The sequence below is a fragment of the Atta colombica genome, unplaced genomic scaffold, assembly GCF_001594045.1.
Source record: "Atta colombica isolate Treedump-2 unplaced genomic scaffold, Acol1.0 scaffold100, whole genome shotgun sequence".
In the NCBI taxonomy this organism is placed as follows: Eukaryota; Metazoa; Arthropoda; class Insecta; order Hymenoptera; family Formicidae; genus Atta; species Atta colombica.
In genome coordinates this window covers 2164779-2186193 of record NW_017259185.1, presented here as the reverse complement: position 1 = coordinate 2186193, position 21415 = coordinate 2164779, and the positions used below count along the sequence as shown (strand labels likewise).

At 30.4% G+C, this 21415-nt stretch overlaps 1 protein-coding gene across 1 annotated transcript in view; it reads right to left on the bottom strand.

The window, feature by feature from the left end:
• The window catches only part of LOC108684648 (RNA binding protein fox-1 homolog 2-like), a 248440-nt gene that overhangs the window by 164785 nt on the left and 62240 nt on the right, over window positions 1-21415 (bottom strand). The window contains exon 3 of the mRNA XM_018189083.1: window positions 14745-14787. Within this exon, the coding sequence (XP_018044572.1) occupies window positions 14745-14787 (43 nt within the window). The remainder of the gene's footprint in view (window positions 1-14744; window positions 14788-21415) is intronic.

Genomic DNA, 21415 nt, shown 5'->3' with positions numbered 1-21415 from the left:
ACATTTCGCGTTTCCAAGAATTATTGGAAATTAATAAATTACAGTTCACATTCGGATATTTTTATATCCATTTCCGACATTCTCCGAATATATATAATATATATATATAATATTTCCCGATTTCACTTTAAAGTCTGATTGAAATATTTGAAAATTTTTAGATCCATGCAATAACTCTTATATCATTTTCATATTTTCTCATACTCTTCTGCTTTCTGTCAGTCAAAAATTTACGACTGTGTATTTTTCTTGAGATAAGTATACACGCGTCATCCGGTAGTCAGATCAGGGAGAGATCTTAACAAGCGCATAAATATGACAATGTTTAAACGCGCGCTGAACCTCCTCGTATAAACGATGAAAAAACGATGAAAAAACGATATTCAAGTCAAGAATATACAAAGAAAAACTTTGTTTTTTTTTAAGTCTCAAAAATGAACCGAGAGACATTTACATAAAGACCGAGTTCACGGAAGTGACTGTGACGGGTCGCGAATCTCGCGATAAGAGCACATAATTAGCATAATATTAATTATCCCTACGTGCGGTCTTTCACATATTCAAGTAATCGTGTACTTCCTAGACATTTTTCTCTAAACGGATATGGATCTGTTTCCGACAGAAATAACAAGGGTCTGATTCAAAAGGATGGGAAGTAGCTTAATTTTAATATATACTGCTTGTATCGGATAAGTTTAAATAAGACTCTTCAAGATAAATTCCAAATTAATTCAAGGAATATATTTCCAAATTCTAATTTCAAATCCTAATTTTTAATGAAACGATCTAATATTGAAAATTAAAAATCTCATTTCACGAATAGATAAAATTCCGTTTTCTATTCAATTCCAAATGGATTTTATTCTGATAGAAATTTTATTCTCTTGAACTGTTAAGATATTCAACGTCAAAGATTGAAAAATTGAAATGAAGACAGATTGAAATCTTCTTGATAAAAGTGAAAAATAGTGCAACATTAAATTAATTCCATCAATATTAATTTATTATTGATATGTCGCAATTATAAAGTCAAATATTGCGCTATGTCACAATCGTTATGTAACTCGATAAAACGTTATTAAACAAGAAATAGAAAATTTCGTTGCGAGATGAATTAAAGATTGTCGTGTAACCCATGTTTCGCCAAGTAAGCGTACTCGATTCCTTACTCCTACGGTTTTTCGATAAGAATAATTATTTTCGAGCGGGTGAGCGAGGTCGCGCACGTGTAGATCCTGCGGGAACGCGAAAACATCCCCCTTCGCTGGCGAGGAGAGGATCGGATTACAGGGCTCTATCCTCTGGCACGAATTCAATTTTCCAGCTAAATATACGCGGCGCGTATATTTGGCGAATCGGTCGGTTGTTTCAATCGTGAGCTTCACCACGCCTCGGCAACGCTATGGAGAGTCCCCGAGCTAAAATCAATGGCGCGCACTCGGAGAAGAGGACAAACGTAGGTCTAGCCGAAAATAGGCAATAATCTGGATTGTTCTCGAGAGTGGAGAATCCGAATCGTCTTGCCCGCGTAGACGAATTAATTAAGACATCCTATGTGATCTTACTGCGTGCAATTATTCCGAAAAAATTCATGGAAAACTAAATTAATTACTGATAAATCAGGAAAATTAATTTAAAAAATAAATAGATTTAAAAGTTTAAAATATCGCTACTTATAATTACAAGAAATTTCTCTGTATATACAGAAATCAATATTATTAGATTATTAAAGATAAATAAAAATACATACATTTGAATTCATCATAAAATATTAAAAATAAATATATTAATAATTTGAATCATAAATTAATTAAATAAATATTGTATGGAACGTTTTGTAGCTTTTGCTGCTCGCGAAAAATTTTTCAACATATTTGGAAGTTATTTCACGGGATAGTCATTTCAATTGTTGTGATCGTAATGTGATAAATACAAAAACATTTCGAGTAGATTACTTTCGTTGAGTCATCGCGAACTATTTTCAGTTAACCGAGCAATGGAACTTTCCATCATGCTTTTACTGACATTTATAAAGAAAAATACAAACAACATTATTCCTCAATTCTATTCTTAATGAATGCTATTACGTGAATCTATTTATCAAAATATATGTGATAAATCTAACGATAAGCTTAATGACATCTATTGTTAAAAGGAGGAAGTGAAACAATTCTAACTTATGCAAATCTCTGAAATGCAAAATTACAAACAAATTTAAAATTAAATATTCGAATTCCTTAATAAATTTGTATTAATTTTCCAATTTATCGCTTTTAATAATTCTATAATATTTATTCCATAAAGTACAAGCAAAACATAATTAATTCCTTGCCCAAAGAACTCGTAATAATGCACTACTAGTAACTAGAATCAAATTCGCTAAACCTGTGGTTTCGCTAAATGACTGTGTGGATCAGTCTCGGGGAGTTTACAGAATTTTATTTTTTATTGAAAAATATTAATTGGAAAATATTCTAAACTATATTAAAAAATAAAATTTATGTTTTTAGGAAAATATAATATATGATACGGATATGAACCCGAATCTATCTGTCTCTAAAAAAGTTTATAGAATTATTTTTTAGTATCAGCCTGACATCTCTCTCACGAATACCATGCGATTGTATATAGTCGATAAGGCGGTCACACTGTTTATCATTATCTCGCGATATTGCAAGTATTTTCCATCGTATAATTTTCATTTATTAATACTCACAGCTTCCATGCGGCTAAACATATTATAGGTCGCATTGTTTTGAATTTGATTTTTCAAAAACAACTCGGTGACTACCTCGGTTAAATAATCACTAATCGTGATAAATGATAAGCGGACGAGTTGATAGATCGAAGTACGCGCCAGATTGTTCTTAATCATGACTTCAATTATATTAACTAATTGTGTTTTATCATGTTGAAGAATACACGTTATCAGCAAACGTGATAATAAATAGCTATTGCTGCTCGAGTGAAGAGTCAAGAAAATCCGCAGGGAGCTGTGTTATCGATATACGTGGAACCATCTATCGACAACGCCTGTCGGATCGCATTGCATTTGTGGAATACACGACGGATGGCGCGGAGCGTCCATCAGTTAACTGCTAAGAGATTGCGAATAATCAAAAGAGTAATGCTCGTATTCATAGTCAGACCTTGTACGTAAAGCTTCCTTAAATTTATCTTTAGATCAGAAGCCAATGAAATAATTCGTAGAGTATCTAAAGATAAATTTAAGAAAACTTTAAATATAACGCCTGACTATGAATACGAGAATATGAGACGGAGAATAGAAAATAAGAATTTCAACCTATCAGAAATTTCATATGGTTTCTGATTAGTTGAAATTCTTATTCTTTGTTTCCTTATTTCTTTCATTATGCGTAGCCCTTGACAAGTGAGAACTGAGAACCAAAAGCCGGTATTCATAGTCAGTCTTATATTTAAAATCGTCTTAAGTAATGTCTTAAGATGCTAATATGGCTCTCTGATTAATTCGTGACATTTTAAAACGTTTTAATATATGTTGACTATGAATACTCTGGCCACAGAACCATATTAATGTGTCGAGATATTATTTAAGGTAATTTTGTAATAAAAGCAGACTATTAATGTTGGTAAAAAAAGTGAGACGATGTTTTCAGAATCGATCATTTAAAAAAAAAATGGATTTCGTTTATTAATTTCGTGATTGATTCACGATGACGTATAATAATATATATATAAGAATATCAATCCAATTGAGAAAATCTCATTTTAATCCCTAATGTTTATTTATATCAATCTTCGTTTAAAATTTTATCTTTCTCTAATTTTTAGATTCAGAAAAAGATAAAAAGTAAGTTAAATCAGAATTAAAGTTACATTAAAAATAAAAAAAATAAAAAATAAAACAATTCTCTTTTATCGTAATATTTTCATGATATAATGTAATATTGTATAAGTAGATATCACGTCAAAGTTCGATAATAATAAAATTCAAAATTGAATAACATTCGGAAATGTTAAATATTCGATAAGAAAAAAAGCGTATGACTGATTGTAATCATCAATTAATTCTGACACATATAATAAAAATTATGTAAATGCATTTTATGCGTTTCATTTTCACATATAAAATAGCTCACATGAAAAGTATCAATATTTTTGCTATAAATTGGTTGAAATTTTCTTGGCGAAAGGATTTTGACATAATTTTTACATGACGCTCGTATGCGATATTGTATTTTCAATGGTCTGTACGTAAGATTCATTTTTGCGCGAACGCCATAAAAATGTCGCGCTCGACTTCGTCGGCGTAGATTAAGAACCGCGACGAATGCAGATTAAAAAACGATTTCTGCGACACGTACCCAAATCTCGCGACACAATTGCTCCCATTCATGATTCAGCTCATAATTGATCCGGATATTACGCAGGCGGACAATCCTAAACGTCTCGTCGAATGATTTTCGATCCAGCAGACCATGACCGCGCCGCGTTCTCCGCATGATCGCGAACGATTAACAAGAACGCGATTTTCAAATGATGATTCGCGCGAGTTCGAAACGCGGACGGCGCTGCCATCTGCGAGCAACGCAAAGAACCGTTTTCTCAGTGCGATTGATATTACAGAGATCTGCTCGCTAAAAAAACGACGAATTATTTCCAGATAATTTTTAATTACTTTTAAAAATAAAAATTATATCGATCCATTATAAAATGCATTTTATATTGTAAAAATTATTGATATACTCTTTATATATATTTTTTTCAAGAGCATGTGTATTTAAATAATAAATATAACTAGAATATAATTAGAAAAGAAAGAAAAGTTAAAAATTTTTTAATTAGTAGTAAAAATTTTTTAATCAGTAGTGAATAATAAAAATAAAATTGTGTTTTTAAATTTATAATTTCAAAATGTACATATTACGTATTCTTAGATATAAATATATTGTCAATTTATAATTAATAATAAAATTCTGATTATAGAATGAAAGAAGTGTAGCTATTATAAGTCTCTACGTGATTAAAATATTCTATATAGTTCACAACAAAAACATGAATTATCGATCTTTGCATCCAGCATTTTATGCTCACTATTAACGTATTTTCTTCTTCTCATTTAAATTATTCGATTAATTTGTAAAAAACAGACATCAGCTTCAAACGATAAAGAGAGAAAATCTGAATAATTCCAAATAAACCTTATATTTTAAATACAACGTAACGCATATATACCTTAATTACATTTCCAATAACTCCATTAATACCGTTACCGAGCTCTCTAATTACATTCTTAATTACGCTTGACCAATATATACATGCATTTTCGGAAGATATAATGGTCAAAATATTCGTTTTATTTACCAATTTTGTGTCTGAATTATCGTCAATAATAACCACTTTATAAACATTATAATTCGTAATATTCTAATGAGACAACTTCATTCAGTAAATTACGACTAGAAAGATCGATTAAAGATTAGATTATTCCGAATTTTGTGGGAAACCAATTGAAATCATCCTTTTTATTAGTCTATCATATTTTAGATTTCAGGCAATATGAATCCTAAATATTAAAGATAAATCCTAAATATTTTAGGTAATATAAATCTCCTGTGGATCTCGAAAGAACCAACGACTGAATTATAAAAAACCGTCACGTTTTTCTCGTTATTTCTTTACAAAACTTTTTACTGGCTTGAGTCACATATCTACGGAAAAAGAACGATTTTGCTGAAGTCCACAGATTAGATACTAAAAGAACAATTTTGCTGAAAAATCTAAAAATTTAGATATAAATCTAAAAAATAATTATGCTGGATCAAAATAATTAGGTAGAACGACAGAACTGATTGTTAAAATATCAAAACATTTTGCAGCATTACTCATTACGCTTAAGATTTTTGCAAAATTATTTTGATGGTCCAGCAAAATTATTTTCAGATCTGTATGTAGCCAATTTAAATTCTTCAGCAAAATTGCTCTTTCAGTGATAGATCTAAAAATAATTTTGTTGAATTATGGAAATAATTATGTAAGAGATGCTCAAATATACTGAACAATGCTACAAAAAGTTTAGATATTCTAGCAACTAGCTTAAGCGTCCTACATAATTATTTTGATGCTTCAACAAAATAATTTTCAGATTTGTATCTAATTAAATTTTGTAATACTGCAGCAGAATCATTCTTTCCACATATTAAGATTTGTATTGTTCATCGGTATGATGTTCGATTTCCAACTTCTTATTATAAATATAACATGGAAATATTCGGATGAGTATCATTCTCGTTAAATCGATGAAAACTACTCATTTCCGGATCTTTTATCCATTATTAATTCAGTCGGTGAAGACCGAAAAAGCAAATACTTTCGAATTATTCATAATCTCCACAGTATTCGCGAAAAGCGTAATGGGTCTCGGCGAATAAAAGCCCTTACTCGGGTCTCGTTGACTCTCTATCGGAACACCTGTGAATGCCTGCTGCAAATTAAAATCATGCGAGAAAGGCAGGAGAAACTGGAATCATCACCAACGCGGAAATACGACCTCGGAATTTCTCCATTCTGGAGATTCCGGCATTCGTGACATATGATAGACAGGTGTGCAATTACTCACTTTGTTTTCAAGCAAATGATTACCTATACTCTTAATTGCAATTTTGAATGTAATACAATATCATAAATTACTACATTATCACATACAATTATAATTATATTGCAAATAATTATATTTGACATTATATTTATATTCTATTTGTACTACAAACAATTATATTATTTAATTTTTACTAACTATTGTAATTCTAAAAAACAAAAGAATTCTATTGTTATAAAAACATAAAAACTCTTTATAAATTCAAAAACAAATTATGTATTGCATTATATAATATTGTATGTTAGAAATAATAATTATTTAGATAGCATTTTTTTAAATTATGCTCTTTTTAAAGTTATTTTGTGTAACATATTTTTTTGTAAATTTCTAATTATTCTTATCTTATGTTCTCTTTCTCAAAAATATATTATTTCCTCATAATGACTACTAAATGCGCGTTAATTAATGTTGCATATAACTGATAAAATATGCAGAATATTCGTACATATCGCTTTGTGCGGGAATTTTAATTTTAATGAAAAGGAAGCCGCTACGACACACCAACGACTGATATATATATATATATATATAGATAGGAGAGAGACTATCCTGCGCATTTCCTGCAACTGACGTTCCGTCTCCTTTCGCCAAAGGACTAATTTGCAAGGCAAGGGATTTAATTAGCAAGTGCACAAAGACAGCGACGCACGTTAATATCGCATGATATGCCTCTTTTTAATCGCCCATTCAATCTAATGCGCTGGACTTAGATTCCTTGTCTGCTATATTTGAACAACTTTTGGCATACGCAGAATTTTTCAGTCTAGAAAAACTTTTTAGCTACATGTGCGAGAAAGAAGCGTAAAAAATAATACTGAATATTTTCTATACATAATACGTTTCACCTTCCAAAGATGTAATTATATGTTCATAATACGCTTTTATTGTATTTGTGCATACAATTCACATCAATGATATCGTTATGTAATAACTCTACGAGAATTGATTCGCGTTGTTGTTTATAATTAACATGACAACTGCGGCTTTATTGCACAGACAGCATAATCACGTAACGATACAATCATAATTACAATCGTAATTACAACGATGTCAAATGAAAGACCGGCAAATTCGTTTGATCGACGATTCACCTTTTTTTATCATAAACTATACAAAATTCTTATTATCGAGAGAACTTACAATAATTTCTTTTTCCCTTCTTGCTTCTAAACTCAAATATCTAATTGATATTAATTTATCTTTTTCTTATTTGTTTAATTAATAATTATAACTTTCTTTTTCTTTTCTTATTTCAAATATTTATTCGTTACTTTAATGTGCGTCTTCAATCCGTCACGTTTTTCTCATTATTTCTTCAATTTTATGTAATTTTAAATAATTTTATGAGATCAAGTTGAACTAAACTAAAATTATTTATAGTAAATAAACATAAAATATTATATATTTTTCAAACCATATTTATATCAAATGTGTTTCTCTCTTATCTCAACTTTTTCCGTCCAATATTCGTATGCATCTGCAAAATTATTAAAATATTTTTCCTTGATAAACTGTTTTGCATTGAGACGCATACATACATATAGAATTTTCATCGAGTATTTTTTGTTTTTCCCACGATTGGCTTTTCGCGCGACCTGTTTGTTCTCTTTTCTCTCTTCACTATATACGCATACACACACACACACACACACACACACACACACACACACACACACACACATACCCACACACACGCATTTTATCCCGTATGTTCGACCTTTTTGCATCCCCTTTTTCACATCCCTAGGAATATTCTGAATATCCTCGATTCTAATTCAATCGCACGATTTTCTCCCAGAAAATCCCTCCCCTTGAGATGGCTTTGCTCAATATCACCTACTCACCTACGATCTTACGAACCTTTCTCCTACTTACCCTCTCAAGCCGCCGCTGGTGCGTTTTTCAATTCCGACCTCGAGACCGCTATCCGCCGGACTGCCGCTGTGCGATAAGATTTAAGGGTGTCTCGACTAGAAAGGAAACGACTCGGTAGGATGAGTTCCCTTCACGTTTTTGTGAAAATTTAGAATTTCGTGTAAAAGATGAAATATAAAATGGCCAGAGCATAAACTTAATAAAACGCGACCACCGAGGTTGATGTAAACGAATAATTTTTTTATCCTCACTTATATTCTTAATTCTTCTCTCTCATATAATTATTTTTAATTCTTCTTACTGTAAAATTCCTGATTTCGTTAAAACATTATCGTATACTATAACATTTGTTTTATACGAAAAAAACTCCTCTCGCAAAGAAATTTCTATAATATTATCGAGACTGCACTGATAAAAATATTATAAGTTTAATATACTTTTAAGTTATAGTTGAATGTAATTCCATAACATTACATTATATTAAATTAAATTTTATGTATGTGTAGCTGAAAAGAATAATTGTGTACATGTACATGAAATTTATTGTACTTTTCATAAAATATCATGAAATTTAATGTACTGTCCATAAAATTTTATGAGAATTTACATGAAATTTAATGCACACATTTATTACTTTGCAGTTACGTCATAATTAGAAGTTTTCTTTACATGTTATTTAAATTCATTACGAAATTTCTAACAGTGTGTATCACGTTATTAGAATTGTGAATATGATTAATAACTAGCAGAATGATCCGGTAATTACAAAATGGGAACTGTTTACGAGTGATGCAGCACGTTTTTCTTGTAAAAAGTATCAACTTTTTCGATCCAACTCTCACTAATATTCAACAAGATCCATGTCTCATCCGCGAGATTGTAAAATACTCACGTTTGCACTTCTCTACATAGCTTTAAAAGTTATTTCCATGTATTCCCTATGTTCTCGTTATGTAACAACATGAGATTTACGGACTTTTTCCCAGATCTTCTTTCGCAATAATTAGATTAAAAATGTCCGCATCACGTACTCGCATTAGCAAATTTCATGCAGATCACAGAAAAATTTCATTAATTTTCACAAAAGCAATTGTACTGAATTTATTAAAAGTCTAAATTTATTAAAAATCTGAAAGATATATGAATATATTTAATAAATATCTTTCTATATGATTTCGTGTGAGTTTTAATTTTCGTGCAATTGAGTATACTGGATTAAAACATACCAAAGTCGCACACATAATTAACATCATACCTTTTTACACTCGGAACAAGGAGATGGAAACGTCGCTATGTGATATTATCCTGAAACTTTTAATATTCTTTCTCTTTATTTCACGAAGATTAAGTTAATACTGTGCTTTTGCTAGATGGGGAGTATACGTAAAACTAAAATAACTTCAACGACAACTCGACAAAGCTTTATTTCGAAATGTTCGCTTAATTTTCAACTTCCAATTCAGCACGAGAATTAAAATTCTCTTGCACAAAAGTCTAGTAAATTCTTTATGATAAAAACGGAAAAGAGAGAGCACGAAGGAAGAAACTTTCTTCGGTCGCATCAATTCTCGTTTCTTATATTTCGCGCTCGGTTCGACGATTCCAACGTGCTAATCAATATTTACGCCCTTTTAACCCAAGGAATAATATTAATTATATTTTTTGAAACGGTGAACCATTTTTTACAATGACTACGTATAAATACCTATCAATACTCACATAAATCACAAGAAACTACAAACTAATGTAAATCAACATATATAGCAGTATTATATTGTGTACATTTATTTATGTAAAATATTTTGCAATAATATTCTCTTATAATATATTACGGAAAAAAATGGTTTTGCTAAAAGTGTATAAAAAATGTCTAAAAATTTAGATACAGATCTGAAAATAATTTTATCAAATTATCAAAATAATTAATGTAGGACACAATTGATTACTACAAAATATTGCTCATCATGTTTGTTTCCGTACATATTTATAATTACTTTCATAATTTAACATTTAAAATTATTTTCAGATCTGTATCCCGCTAAATTTTTATAAATATTTTAGCAAAATCGTTTCATAAAATAGTCATAATTTCGTCAAGATTATCCATTTCTGATATTATTCTTATTCTGAACTTCAATTGGATAAAAAGTTTTCATACGATACTACTTTTCTACATTCTTACGCGACTTTGCATTTTTGAAAAATTATGCTCACGGTTATCCTGTTTGAAGAAAAATCGCCGACTTTTCGCGTATTTCAACATGCGCGATGCTCACATGTTACTGTCAAGTTTAAGGTCAAGCAAAAAACGCCATTTTCCGGCAGTGGCTCAGCGACGGACGTAAGAGGATTAAGCTAGTTTTCTTCCCACCGGATTTGGTGCATCGCACCAGCTGCTGCTGCTGTCGCCCACTTTCTGCTTATTTCGTTTCCTTTTGACACATGATGATTATGACAATTAATATGAATTTTCATCGACTTGTCTGCTATTGGCTTCATATTTGACGATCACTTATTTTAACACTATTCGATCATTCTTCAAATAGGATTTCTTCCGCAATCGTATAATATTTTAAAAGCATTAACATAATATTATAATAAAATGTAAAAATTCTACAAAACTATCAAAATCATACAACAGTAATACATAATAATATATAATATACATACATAATTTTTAAATTTTTAAACAAAGTTGGTCAATGTTACTCGATCTCTGATATAATTAATTGTCCAAATTATACTTGTATTGTTTGCATATTACTCAAATTATATTTGTGCCAACAATATGTCGAAACAAAGATTTTAATTATAAATAACAATCAAACAAGGAGTATATAAGATTATCGTTAGATGTTTTGCGAAAATTATGATTCTTTATTAACTACATAATACAAATATATAAAACATTTTTCATCATTATCGGATCATCATTATCGGATCATCCTGTATACCGAAAATTAATATTTGAAAAGTAATTAAAACGCATAAAACGATCAAAACGATTAATTCGGTAATAAGAAAAAGTAAGATAATAAATTATTCCACCTGCTGATCTGCCGTTACTCGATACCTCTCATAAATTGTCGGATTCTCCTCCTTCCTCTCGAATTTCTTTACTGCACACACACACGCACACACGCGCACACACGCACACACACGCGCACACACACATATACATGGAAAACACATTAGCGCAATTCTTTTCACTCTCGACGAACCGTATGACGAAACTTCGAAAACGATGCGTCAAATTTGAAAAATACAGAAAAGAAGTTATCAAGAAAATATGTATCGCCCGTTAAAAATCGATAATTTTTAATTTTCTTCATCACGTCGATCGCGAACAAAATATATCCAGATAAGTAACAATCGTTTCGTTATGCTTACAAATTGTTAGTCGTAATGGTAATTTATTAGTAAATTAGAATACTCCCCTGTCTCAAAGCTTAATAAAAATACACTTATTCGATGTGTTTTCACTCAAAACGAAAGAATCTGGCAAAACGTCGTAATAGTTAAATGAGTGAGCCGATTGCTAATTTTAATAATCGTCACGAATGATCGCATTTTAATAGAATAATGTAATCATTAATGTAATACGGAGCGGCTCGTACCGCTGCTTGCCCGATCGAGTCTCACTGTGCGAATGATACCGCAATGCATGACCTTGCGTAAACACAACACCACGCGTCGTACGTTGTGCGCCAGCCAACTCGTCGCCGTTACAAGATATGTATTTGCTATTATAAAATATTTAACGTCGTTTTGCTCCGTTATTTTCGATTAATTATGATATATCGGCTATTGCCGCACAGCGATAAGCTTTTTGCAAGAATTTCGTTCTAGACACAAGTCGGCAAGTTCGTTTATTATCGCACTCTTAATTCGAAGACAATAATGCCCGTTTCTATCAATTTTTATCAATGTAGATTAACTCAAATTTCGATTCTTACCTTTCATCCTTTTTTAATTTTTACTAGAACTAGAAAAAGATGAAGAGTTAGTTAAATCAAAATTAAAATTAAACTATACTCGAATAGAAACGGACATAAGTGAATTATGTTAAACAGTGTTTGTATTCTGTAATTTTTCTGTAACAAAAGTGTCGTTATATCGTTGCGCATGTATTATATGATGAAAAAGCTACGACGATAACAACGAATTGTTGTTAAGAATTACAAAATATAGACACTGAGATCTGTTCGGATCTATTTGACTTAAAATTTATTAATTTATTTTCTTACTAATATATTATTTAAAAACTTTTTTCTCTAATATTTGATAACTTTGTTTGTTAATGTAAAAATTTTTTAATTTTCATTTTTTACAGCTTTTATTCACATTAATCCAAACAATATGATTATATAATAAATTTCAACTGTTAAAATGATAAAAAATCAAAATCGCGATAGTATAAATCTGAATGCACGAGAAATACACGTATATGTGAAATATCGAAATTCAAGTTTCGTTAAAGAAATACGTAATTATTATTATATTTATATTAATTGCCTAAAATATTTGAAGACCGAGATATGCACATACATATATAAAAAATATATATAATTAAAATATATCAAGTTTTCAAACGATATGAAAATACATGGCATATAAAATTATAATTAAAATCCTGTCTTGAAATCTGATGCAAATTCTGTAATTACAAATCCCCTAAAACGGACTTTAAAATAGAAATCAAAATTCGCGTATAATATTTTTTCCTATTATTATATTCATTAATATCCTATTAATTATATTCATTCGTGAATATTAAAGAACATTATATTGTAACATATTCTTATTAATATCGATCAAAATCCGTATGTATATAATGTTTAAACACAAAAAAATTGAAAAACAAAATCAACGAGACAGTAAAAATTAATATCAATTTATACAATAAAAATTAATATTAAATGACAAATCGATACGTGTGTAAAAGTAATTGTAGATTTAAATAAATTTTTTATATGTAATTGACCAAGTTTGATTTTATAATTCGAAAATTATTGTAATTTCAATAATTTATAATTATATTTTTTTATAAAATTTTAAAAATATTATATTTTTTATAAAAACGATTTAAATTTAAAATCAATTGTAAATTAATAGTTTAAACATTTAATTCTTACTCTTTTAGATCAAAATAAACAGTAGGTAGAACAATATAACACGTGATTATTTGAAAGGATAAAAAATACATTTATGTGAGACTCTATATACATACGGATTATATATACGGATAATTCTTAAATCAGATAATTTTTTTTGCTGTTCTAGTACATCTTTCTGATTGAAAAAAATAGCCTTTCATTCATGATACTTTTAAACAATACGAATATCTCCGACGTTATTTAAATGTATTATAGTTATTATATTTGCATAATAAAAAACTTCATATACTCATAGTTTTGAAATTATTGAGAGAAAAAAATAAAGGTTCTCTTTGTCTAACTAACGTTAATCACTAGAAATTAATAACGAGAATGCTCTGAACAGTTATTACATAACATATTTTTATTATCTATCTATAAAAATATCTATTCTGCGTATACGTTAAATCTCAGACTTTAACCTGATAACACGTTTGCGAAATTGAATATTTATGGGATATGTATTCTATCGATCTTTTTATACGTGTTCAATCTTATGGTCCACCGTATTATGTAGGCCGATATTTCTTACTTTACTTCAAGTAAAGAGGATAGGATCAGATTAAAGTTTTTGCGGGACGGTCGGAAAAATCGATATACCAACTCTAACGAGAAAGCGTTCTCTAAACTCATCTCAGGATCAAGCCGGATTAAATGCGCAAAGGATTAAAAATTACTCAAGCATTGGATTACGTCAACACCGAAAGGAAATTATTTTACATCATCCACGTTATCTCTTTAAAGTCGTTTACGCATAAAATGCTGTACATATTAAACAGAATATTAAATTATATGGATTTCGACAATTTTACAAAATCTTAAATTTTGAGATTAAATAAATACATTTTGTCTATAATAAATTAAAGATTTAATAAATATTGTATTTTCAAAAAATTTTTTAGCGATATTTGTAGCGATATTGATAATCGATTTAATTATCATGCTAAATATAATATATATTCATTAATAATTTCCAAAGTGTATTATATTTAATACGTTAAAATGCACTTTTAATGTATTGTAATAATAATATTAATTCCAAAATAGCGATTAATAAAATTTTAGTTACTTACAATATGTGCTATTCGATGTGGCGTTTTGGCGCGATAGTTTGACCTGCAAAAAAGAATTTTAATAAGATTTCTTATTAAATGCATACATATTACATTAGAAATAAATTAGAATTAAGTTAACTACTCTTTGCTCATTTTTCAAATTTCCCTTCATGAGAATCTAATTCATTTTTTTGAAGTAAAAGAAAGTATTATGTATTTATATTGTATTTCTTTCGCAAAACAGTTGCAATATATGATACGAGAAGAAACGTCAAATTTGCTTCAAATTCATTTCACAGAATACTGTATTACGCATTCTTGAATTCCTGAGATTCATTTTAATCGCATTTTAATCGCATAACTGAACCACCCGACTTCATACTAGCTTCCAAAATAGTGGCACCGCACGAGCTGCTCGAGAATTCAGATTAGATTCGGAGGATGTGCGAACAGGCCTCGCTTATAACTCTATCGAGCGTGCATATTAGCATCGAAAAGAGAAAGATACCTCGCATGTCTTTTTATTCTATTTTCTAGGCGATCAATTGACCAGAAGGTCGAAGAATCTCTCTCAGCGTCATTCGTGCGCGACATCCAATAAGGCACCTAAAGCTCGACAATAGTCGAAGGATTTCACAAGGTATAAATCTGCAAGAATAGCTCTGGCATGGAAATCGCGAACGTCCGGATCGACGTCTGCAGTCGTCGAATAAGAATTTCCTATGTCCTTCCTTGTTATCCTATTTGATCCTACGTTTATTGTGTCATCACGAACGTGAAACCGCGTTTCGCCGCGCAAAAGGGAGAAACAGTAATTGAAGGGCTGCTACTGCCCGAACGTGCCGCATGAGAATGCGGTTTTCGCAGCTGCAGCTGCACGAATCGAAGCGAAACGTAGTTAGCGGCACGTCGTACGTGCCACGCGATTTCTCGCGAGACCGTTCGGTCGCATTCGCGCGAATTAATTACGACCCGGATATAACTCGGCGAAAATAACCGTCTCCCATCCGACGGTTATTTTCGCCGATGGAAAATGTTGCGGCTTGTTTGCTCGTGTGTACGCGTCAGAAATCACGATTATTATTTCCTGAACGCTCGCTACCGGCTGCATCTCTCATCGACTATTTGCCGTGGTAAGTAAATGCCGCACTTCTCTGCGTGGCGCCGCGCCGCGCCGGAACATCGGCGTGTTTTCGCTCTCACCTCTCGTGTTGCTTACGCGAGCTTATGTAATGTAATTATATTCCGATGATGCATTCTGGACGAAAGAACGAGTATCTTATATGTTACGCTAGTTCTATACGAATTTTTCAATAACTACTCATCTGAAACATTTTTTCGATGGTAATAAAATACCGTTTTACATGAGAAATAAGAAAAGAATTTTTTTGTTAGAAAAAATGTGATGATATTGATATTATCAAAAATTAGGTCTGTGAAATTCATAATGTTAAATTATACCTAATTTGAATTATTTTTAATCATTTTTATAGGCCATGCCATTGCTCTTACTTATATTTAATATAGCATCAATTTAATTAAAATAAATAATAAAATTAAACGGTTTAAATTAAGAAAATGTATTAAATTTCTGCAGAAACGGATTGATTTACATTTTAATATATAAAGAAGTTATAAAAATAACAAAATGTAAATCGTTCATTTCTATAATTAGTTTTAAGTAAATAACGTTTATATTAATACACTTAGTAAATAATACATTTAATTTAAATCCAATTTAATACATTTTCTTGATTTAAATCATTTAATTTCACTGTTTTAGTTAAATTAACGACGTAGAAGCAGACTACCTACAGAAATGATTAAAATAAATTAGATGTAACTTAATAATATAAAATATAACAATAAAATATAGATTTGAAAATAATTTCTAAATAAGTTGAATTATCAAAATAATTATATTATACGTCCAAACTGATGTTAGAATGTCAAAATTTTTTGCAGCATTACTCATCGTGCTTGAAATTCTTACAAAATTATTTTCAAGTCTATATAAATTTTTAGATGCTTCAACAAAATCATTCCTTTCGTCATATCATAAATAGCTATGTAGACTACGTACGATTTTAGTATTTATGCTCTGTTAGAAAGGATCGAACATATCAGCATCTTCTCTTCAACTCAATACTTTAAAGAAAAACAGTAATATGATTCAAACTACCTCACTCTTTCTAAACCGACAGTGACAACTTTGGAGAAATGCGCAGTCTATTCTACAAAATACACAATCTGACAATAGATTTGTTCGCGTTGCTTATATAACTTTTTCCATTCAAGATCTTCAATTTTTCTCTTTTCAACCTGAATAAATATTTATCTCAAGTGCAAAGTATATTTTTACAAAATATATATTTATTTCGAGTGCAAAAATTTTTAAAAATTTCAAACAACGCGGACAAATCTCATCCACACTATCACTGTTCTTCTTTTTTTTACAATTTCTGATTTCTTTACACTTTCGATTGCGGAGCTTGCGCGAATTCCGTGATTGGATCTAAGTCAACAGACGAAAGAACTGCAAACGAGGGGGGGGGGGGATCGGATCAATCAATCGTCCATCGTCGAAACGGATAGCGCCATAAATTCTATCTCACGAATTTCGACAGGTCCGTGTGTGTAACCAGGCGCAACTGCGGGCGAAACTGCAACTGCAAACCGACTGTAATTGGAAGGGCCGTGGGGCGTGTACTATGTACCCGTCGCGTATATGGAAGTTATCGCATAGAAAGACCGTGATCGAAATCGAAAACCTCCAGGCGCGTATCGGTAGCGTTTTCGGCATTCGAATTAGGCGCGTCGACACATAACACTTTAATCAAATTGCCACACACATTCGAGCTGACAGTTGCAGCTGCGTTACAAACTTCCAATCGCGCGCAAATTGGCTATCATAAATCAACGTCATCGTCGTAAGTGGCGTACCTAAGTAATTCGAATATTACTTCACAGAGATTACGCAAACACCACGATTTTACCCTAATAGCTTTATCCGGGATACATTCTGGGAATGTCTTTAGGATGTTCACAAGATATACGGACGTTTTCTGAACGTTTTTTCTCCTAGAAATCTGTATTGTTAGGATACGTACTGTTAAATCTATAGAGAAAAAGAGAATATCAAAATTTAAGTTAACCTAAGTCACCACTGCTCCTACTCAATATGTATCGTTATTTTATACTAAAACAATGACTAAATTAGAAATTTTATTATAGATTTAACAATGTAATGTTTATATTCAATTTGCCAGATCTGAATTTGTAATTTTATATCAATTCGTACAGTATGACAGAAACAAGTTGCTTAGATTATATAATTTTAAAAATTAGTATATCCCATGTATAAATTATAAATACAATATTAATATAAGGTGATCATTGACCATTTATATACTAATTAGTTCTTAAAGAATTAAAGCATATAATTAAAATAATAGATAGATTTGTAACATAATTTCATGGATGATTAAAAGTAACATTCGTAATAATGCAAAACAATTTAACTGAGTGCAAATAAGAATACTCACAAATAGCAGTGCATGATTATAATTTTACGTAATTAGCGTAAAATTTGTATTCTTCATGTATAATTAATATGTAAATATACTTTAATTTAATTTACAATTAAATTGCGCATTAATATTCATATTGCCTTTTCACGTCATGATTCAAATTGCTTATTACTTTTGACAATTGAATTTAGAGCAATTCGATTTGTAAAAATACTGATAACATGATGTAATTAGAACTCTATTTTACCTATGTAGTAAATATTATTCATTTCGATATATATAGAAACGCTTGAATCTGATGATATAAAACTCATTGGCTGAAGTTTCGTTTCGAAAAAAAATTATCACACGCGTAATACTTTATATCCGCATTAGTTTGAAAGACTATACAGAGTGAAACTTTTGTGTGTTGTCCCTTGTATTTTCTCCGTCTTTCTCGTGCGTTCGTATTTGTCCAGAAGAATATCCTGTGTGACAATAATCGTAAAAATGTTGTTTCCCGAAACGTAAAATCCGTTGTGTTAGTTTAAAAAAAAGCTATCAGAGAATTTAAGCTATCGTAAATTCACAAATAGTGATGCTCACTCCGATCCTGCATGATAACGTAAGCCCAGAGCAATTTATTTCGATTAAATTTAATCACGATATATGACATGTTTTTTAATTTGTATTTATAAAGCTGATATAAAAAAAAAACTTGAGAAAAGAACTGTGTCCAAACTCTGTCGGAAAGATTTAATCCCACGTCTGTAGCAAGTTGATCGTTCTCCGGAGTAAAAAGGAAACTTTCGATTTAAGAAACCTTTGTTTACCAAATCACGTTACTAGATTTTTGCTAACGACTTTATGGGGAGTTCGCAGATTTCATTTCCGAGTGGGCCGTAAATCCTAGAAACTTTTCAAATTAAATTTCTAAATTGCGCTTGATCTAGCACAGGGCACTCTCGGTCTCGCTTAACTACCTTCCTTTATTTTTCAAGCAGGCGAGAAAGTCCGGACAGTTTGACGAGCGTTTACAGAGTTTCGTTCGGGAATTCTCGGCGCGCAACTTTCGGAAGTCCTGGTCGAGAAGTCCTATGGTGGAAATAATGAATCGCTTCGCACTACGGATGATAAATGTGGCTTTGATAAATCGCAACATCCGCCACTAAATTTGTACTATGATATAATGAAAATGTGCTCGTACAGCTAAAGCTTTCCGTCTTGCCTGTTATCAGGATTAATGAACTCAACTCGAAAGGTAGCGTAAGTAAGAGAGATTTGCAATTTCATTATAACTTCAACTAAAAATATCTAAAACTTTTTGTCGTGAAAAATAAACTGTTTTTCTGTTTCCCAAGAAATAAACAAACGGTGCATATTACGCGCACAGAATGAGCAATACATGTTTTTTCACAATTTCCTTTATCTCTACTGATTTCTCTGGATGAAAGTTTAGTAAGAAATTATTATTTTTTTCACATCTTTTATTCAAAATTAATCCTTCGGAGGGTTTATGATGAATCTATTGATCTACTCAAAATTATTCTTTACGTTATATTCGATTTATAGTTATTAAAATAAGTTTAGTATTCATATATTCTTATTATATGAATTATGTTATTTTGTTCATAAAATTAATTAGTATATATTAAATGAATCTTAAAGACCCAACGTTAATAACTATGTTACAGATTTTGATCAATCAGCTTGAAGGGTTAAATATCGTAGATAACCTTTAAAAACTTGTTAAAAAATGTAATCAATTTGGAATCATATAGTTTATATTTATTATTCTGATGGTAATTTTAGCATTGCCGATTTACTACTACAAATTTTAATATAAAATATAATCAAGACATATTCTCTCTAAAATTCGTACTAAAACATATGCAAATATTCGACTGTGCTTTCAATAAAATCGTCGTTCACGCATATTAATTTTTCCAAGAGTCTAAAATCTTATAATAGTCACTGAATAAACTCTTGAAGGTTTAATGTATTAGTCAGAGAAAAACTGAAGACGCTAACATTGTCTTGAGAGCGATCGTAAAACCTGAATAAAAAGAGTAAAACGTGAAAGTACGTCAGTAACGGGTGTTGGTGGTTAAAGGAAAGAGACAAAAAAAATCAAATGAAAAGAGCTAGCCGAATTGAGGTCAGTTGAATAATAAATCATTCAACAAAGTTCTTTTCAGAGACTGAAGACATAAACTTTTTCGTATCCGTATCTCAAAACAATTGTATGAAAACATGAATTTTTGGATTCGTATAAAGAATGACAAAAAAGTAAAGGTACATAAATTAAAAATATATATATATAACGGCTTTGCTCAGAAAAATAACTTTACTAATTCGTGAGAATAGTCTCTTGGGATGGTTTTATATCCCAACGACAAGAAAATGTAAATTATTGTAAAATACTGCTTTGTATGAATATCGTTTAATATATTTTCTTCTTTTTTTATAATTATTCTTTATGAAACCTTTAAATATGCAATTCCATTTAAAATTTGCAATAAAAAGTGTTATATTAATTAAAGTTGTAATATATGTAATGTATGTAATGGATGAATAATAACGTAAGAGAAAATAGAGAAAAATAGAAAGATAGAATAAATAGATGGAAAAAAAGAGAAATAATCGAATATAAAAAGAAAAGAAAAAATTAATCTAAGCTTAATGCCATTGCACGTTCCGAGAAGATCTTACGATATCAAACTAAATTCGGCAAACAGTTCAAGAACTCAAGACTCTTAATTTTTAAAACCGACCTAGAAATCGAAACGAGAAGCATACCAGAGTCTGTTGTCAGGGATCAAGATACTGGGCGCTCACGATATTGTTAATAATGACGGATGAAGTCGATCGATATGGAATTTGAATAAGAAATCCGCCTTTAATCTAGAAAGGAAGCGTGACTCACATCAAAAGCTCAGCATCATCATCAATAACTGAGATTATTCTCGCGTTCCTCTCTCTTCATCTTACAGATAAATAGAATTGCTTATTACCGAAGCGAGATAAGTTAAACATAAAATAATTATTACTATATTAGCAGTAGATATAACGATTGATTAATAGAACTTTCTTAAATTGTTAACGAGATTTTACGATTGTATGAATAATGCTTATCTTCAGAATAGATTTCTTAATCAAATGTATATATATATATATATA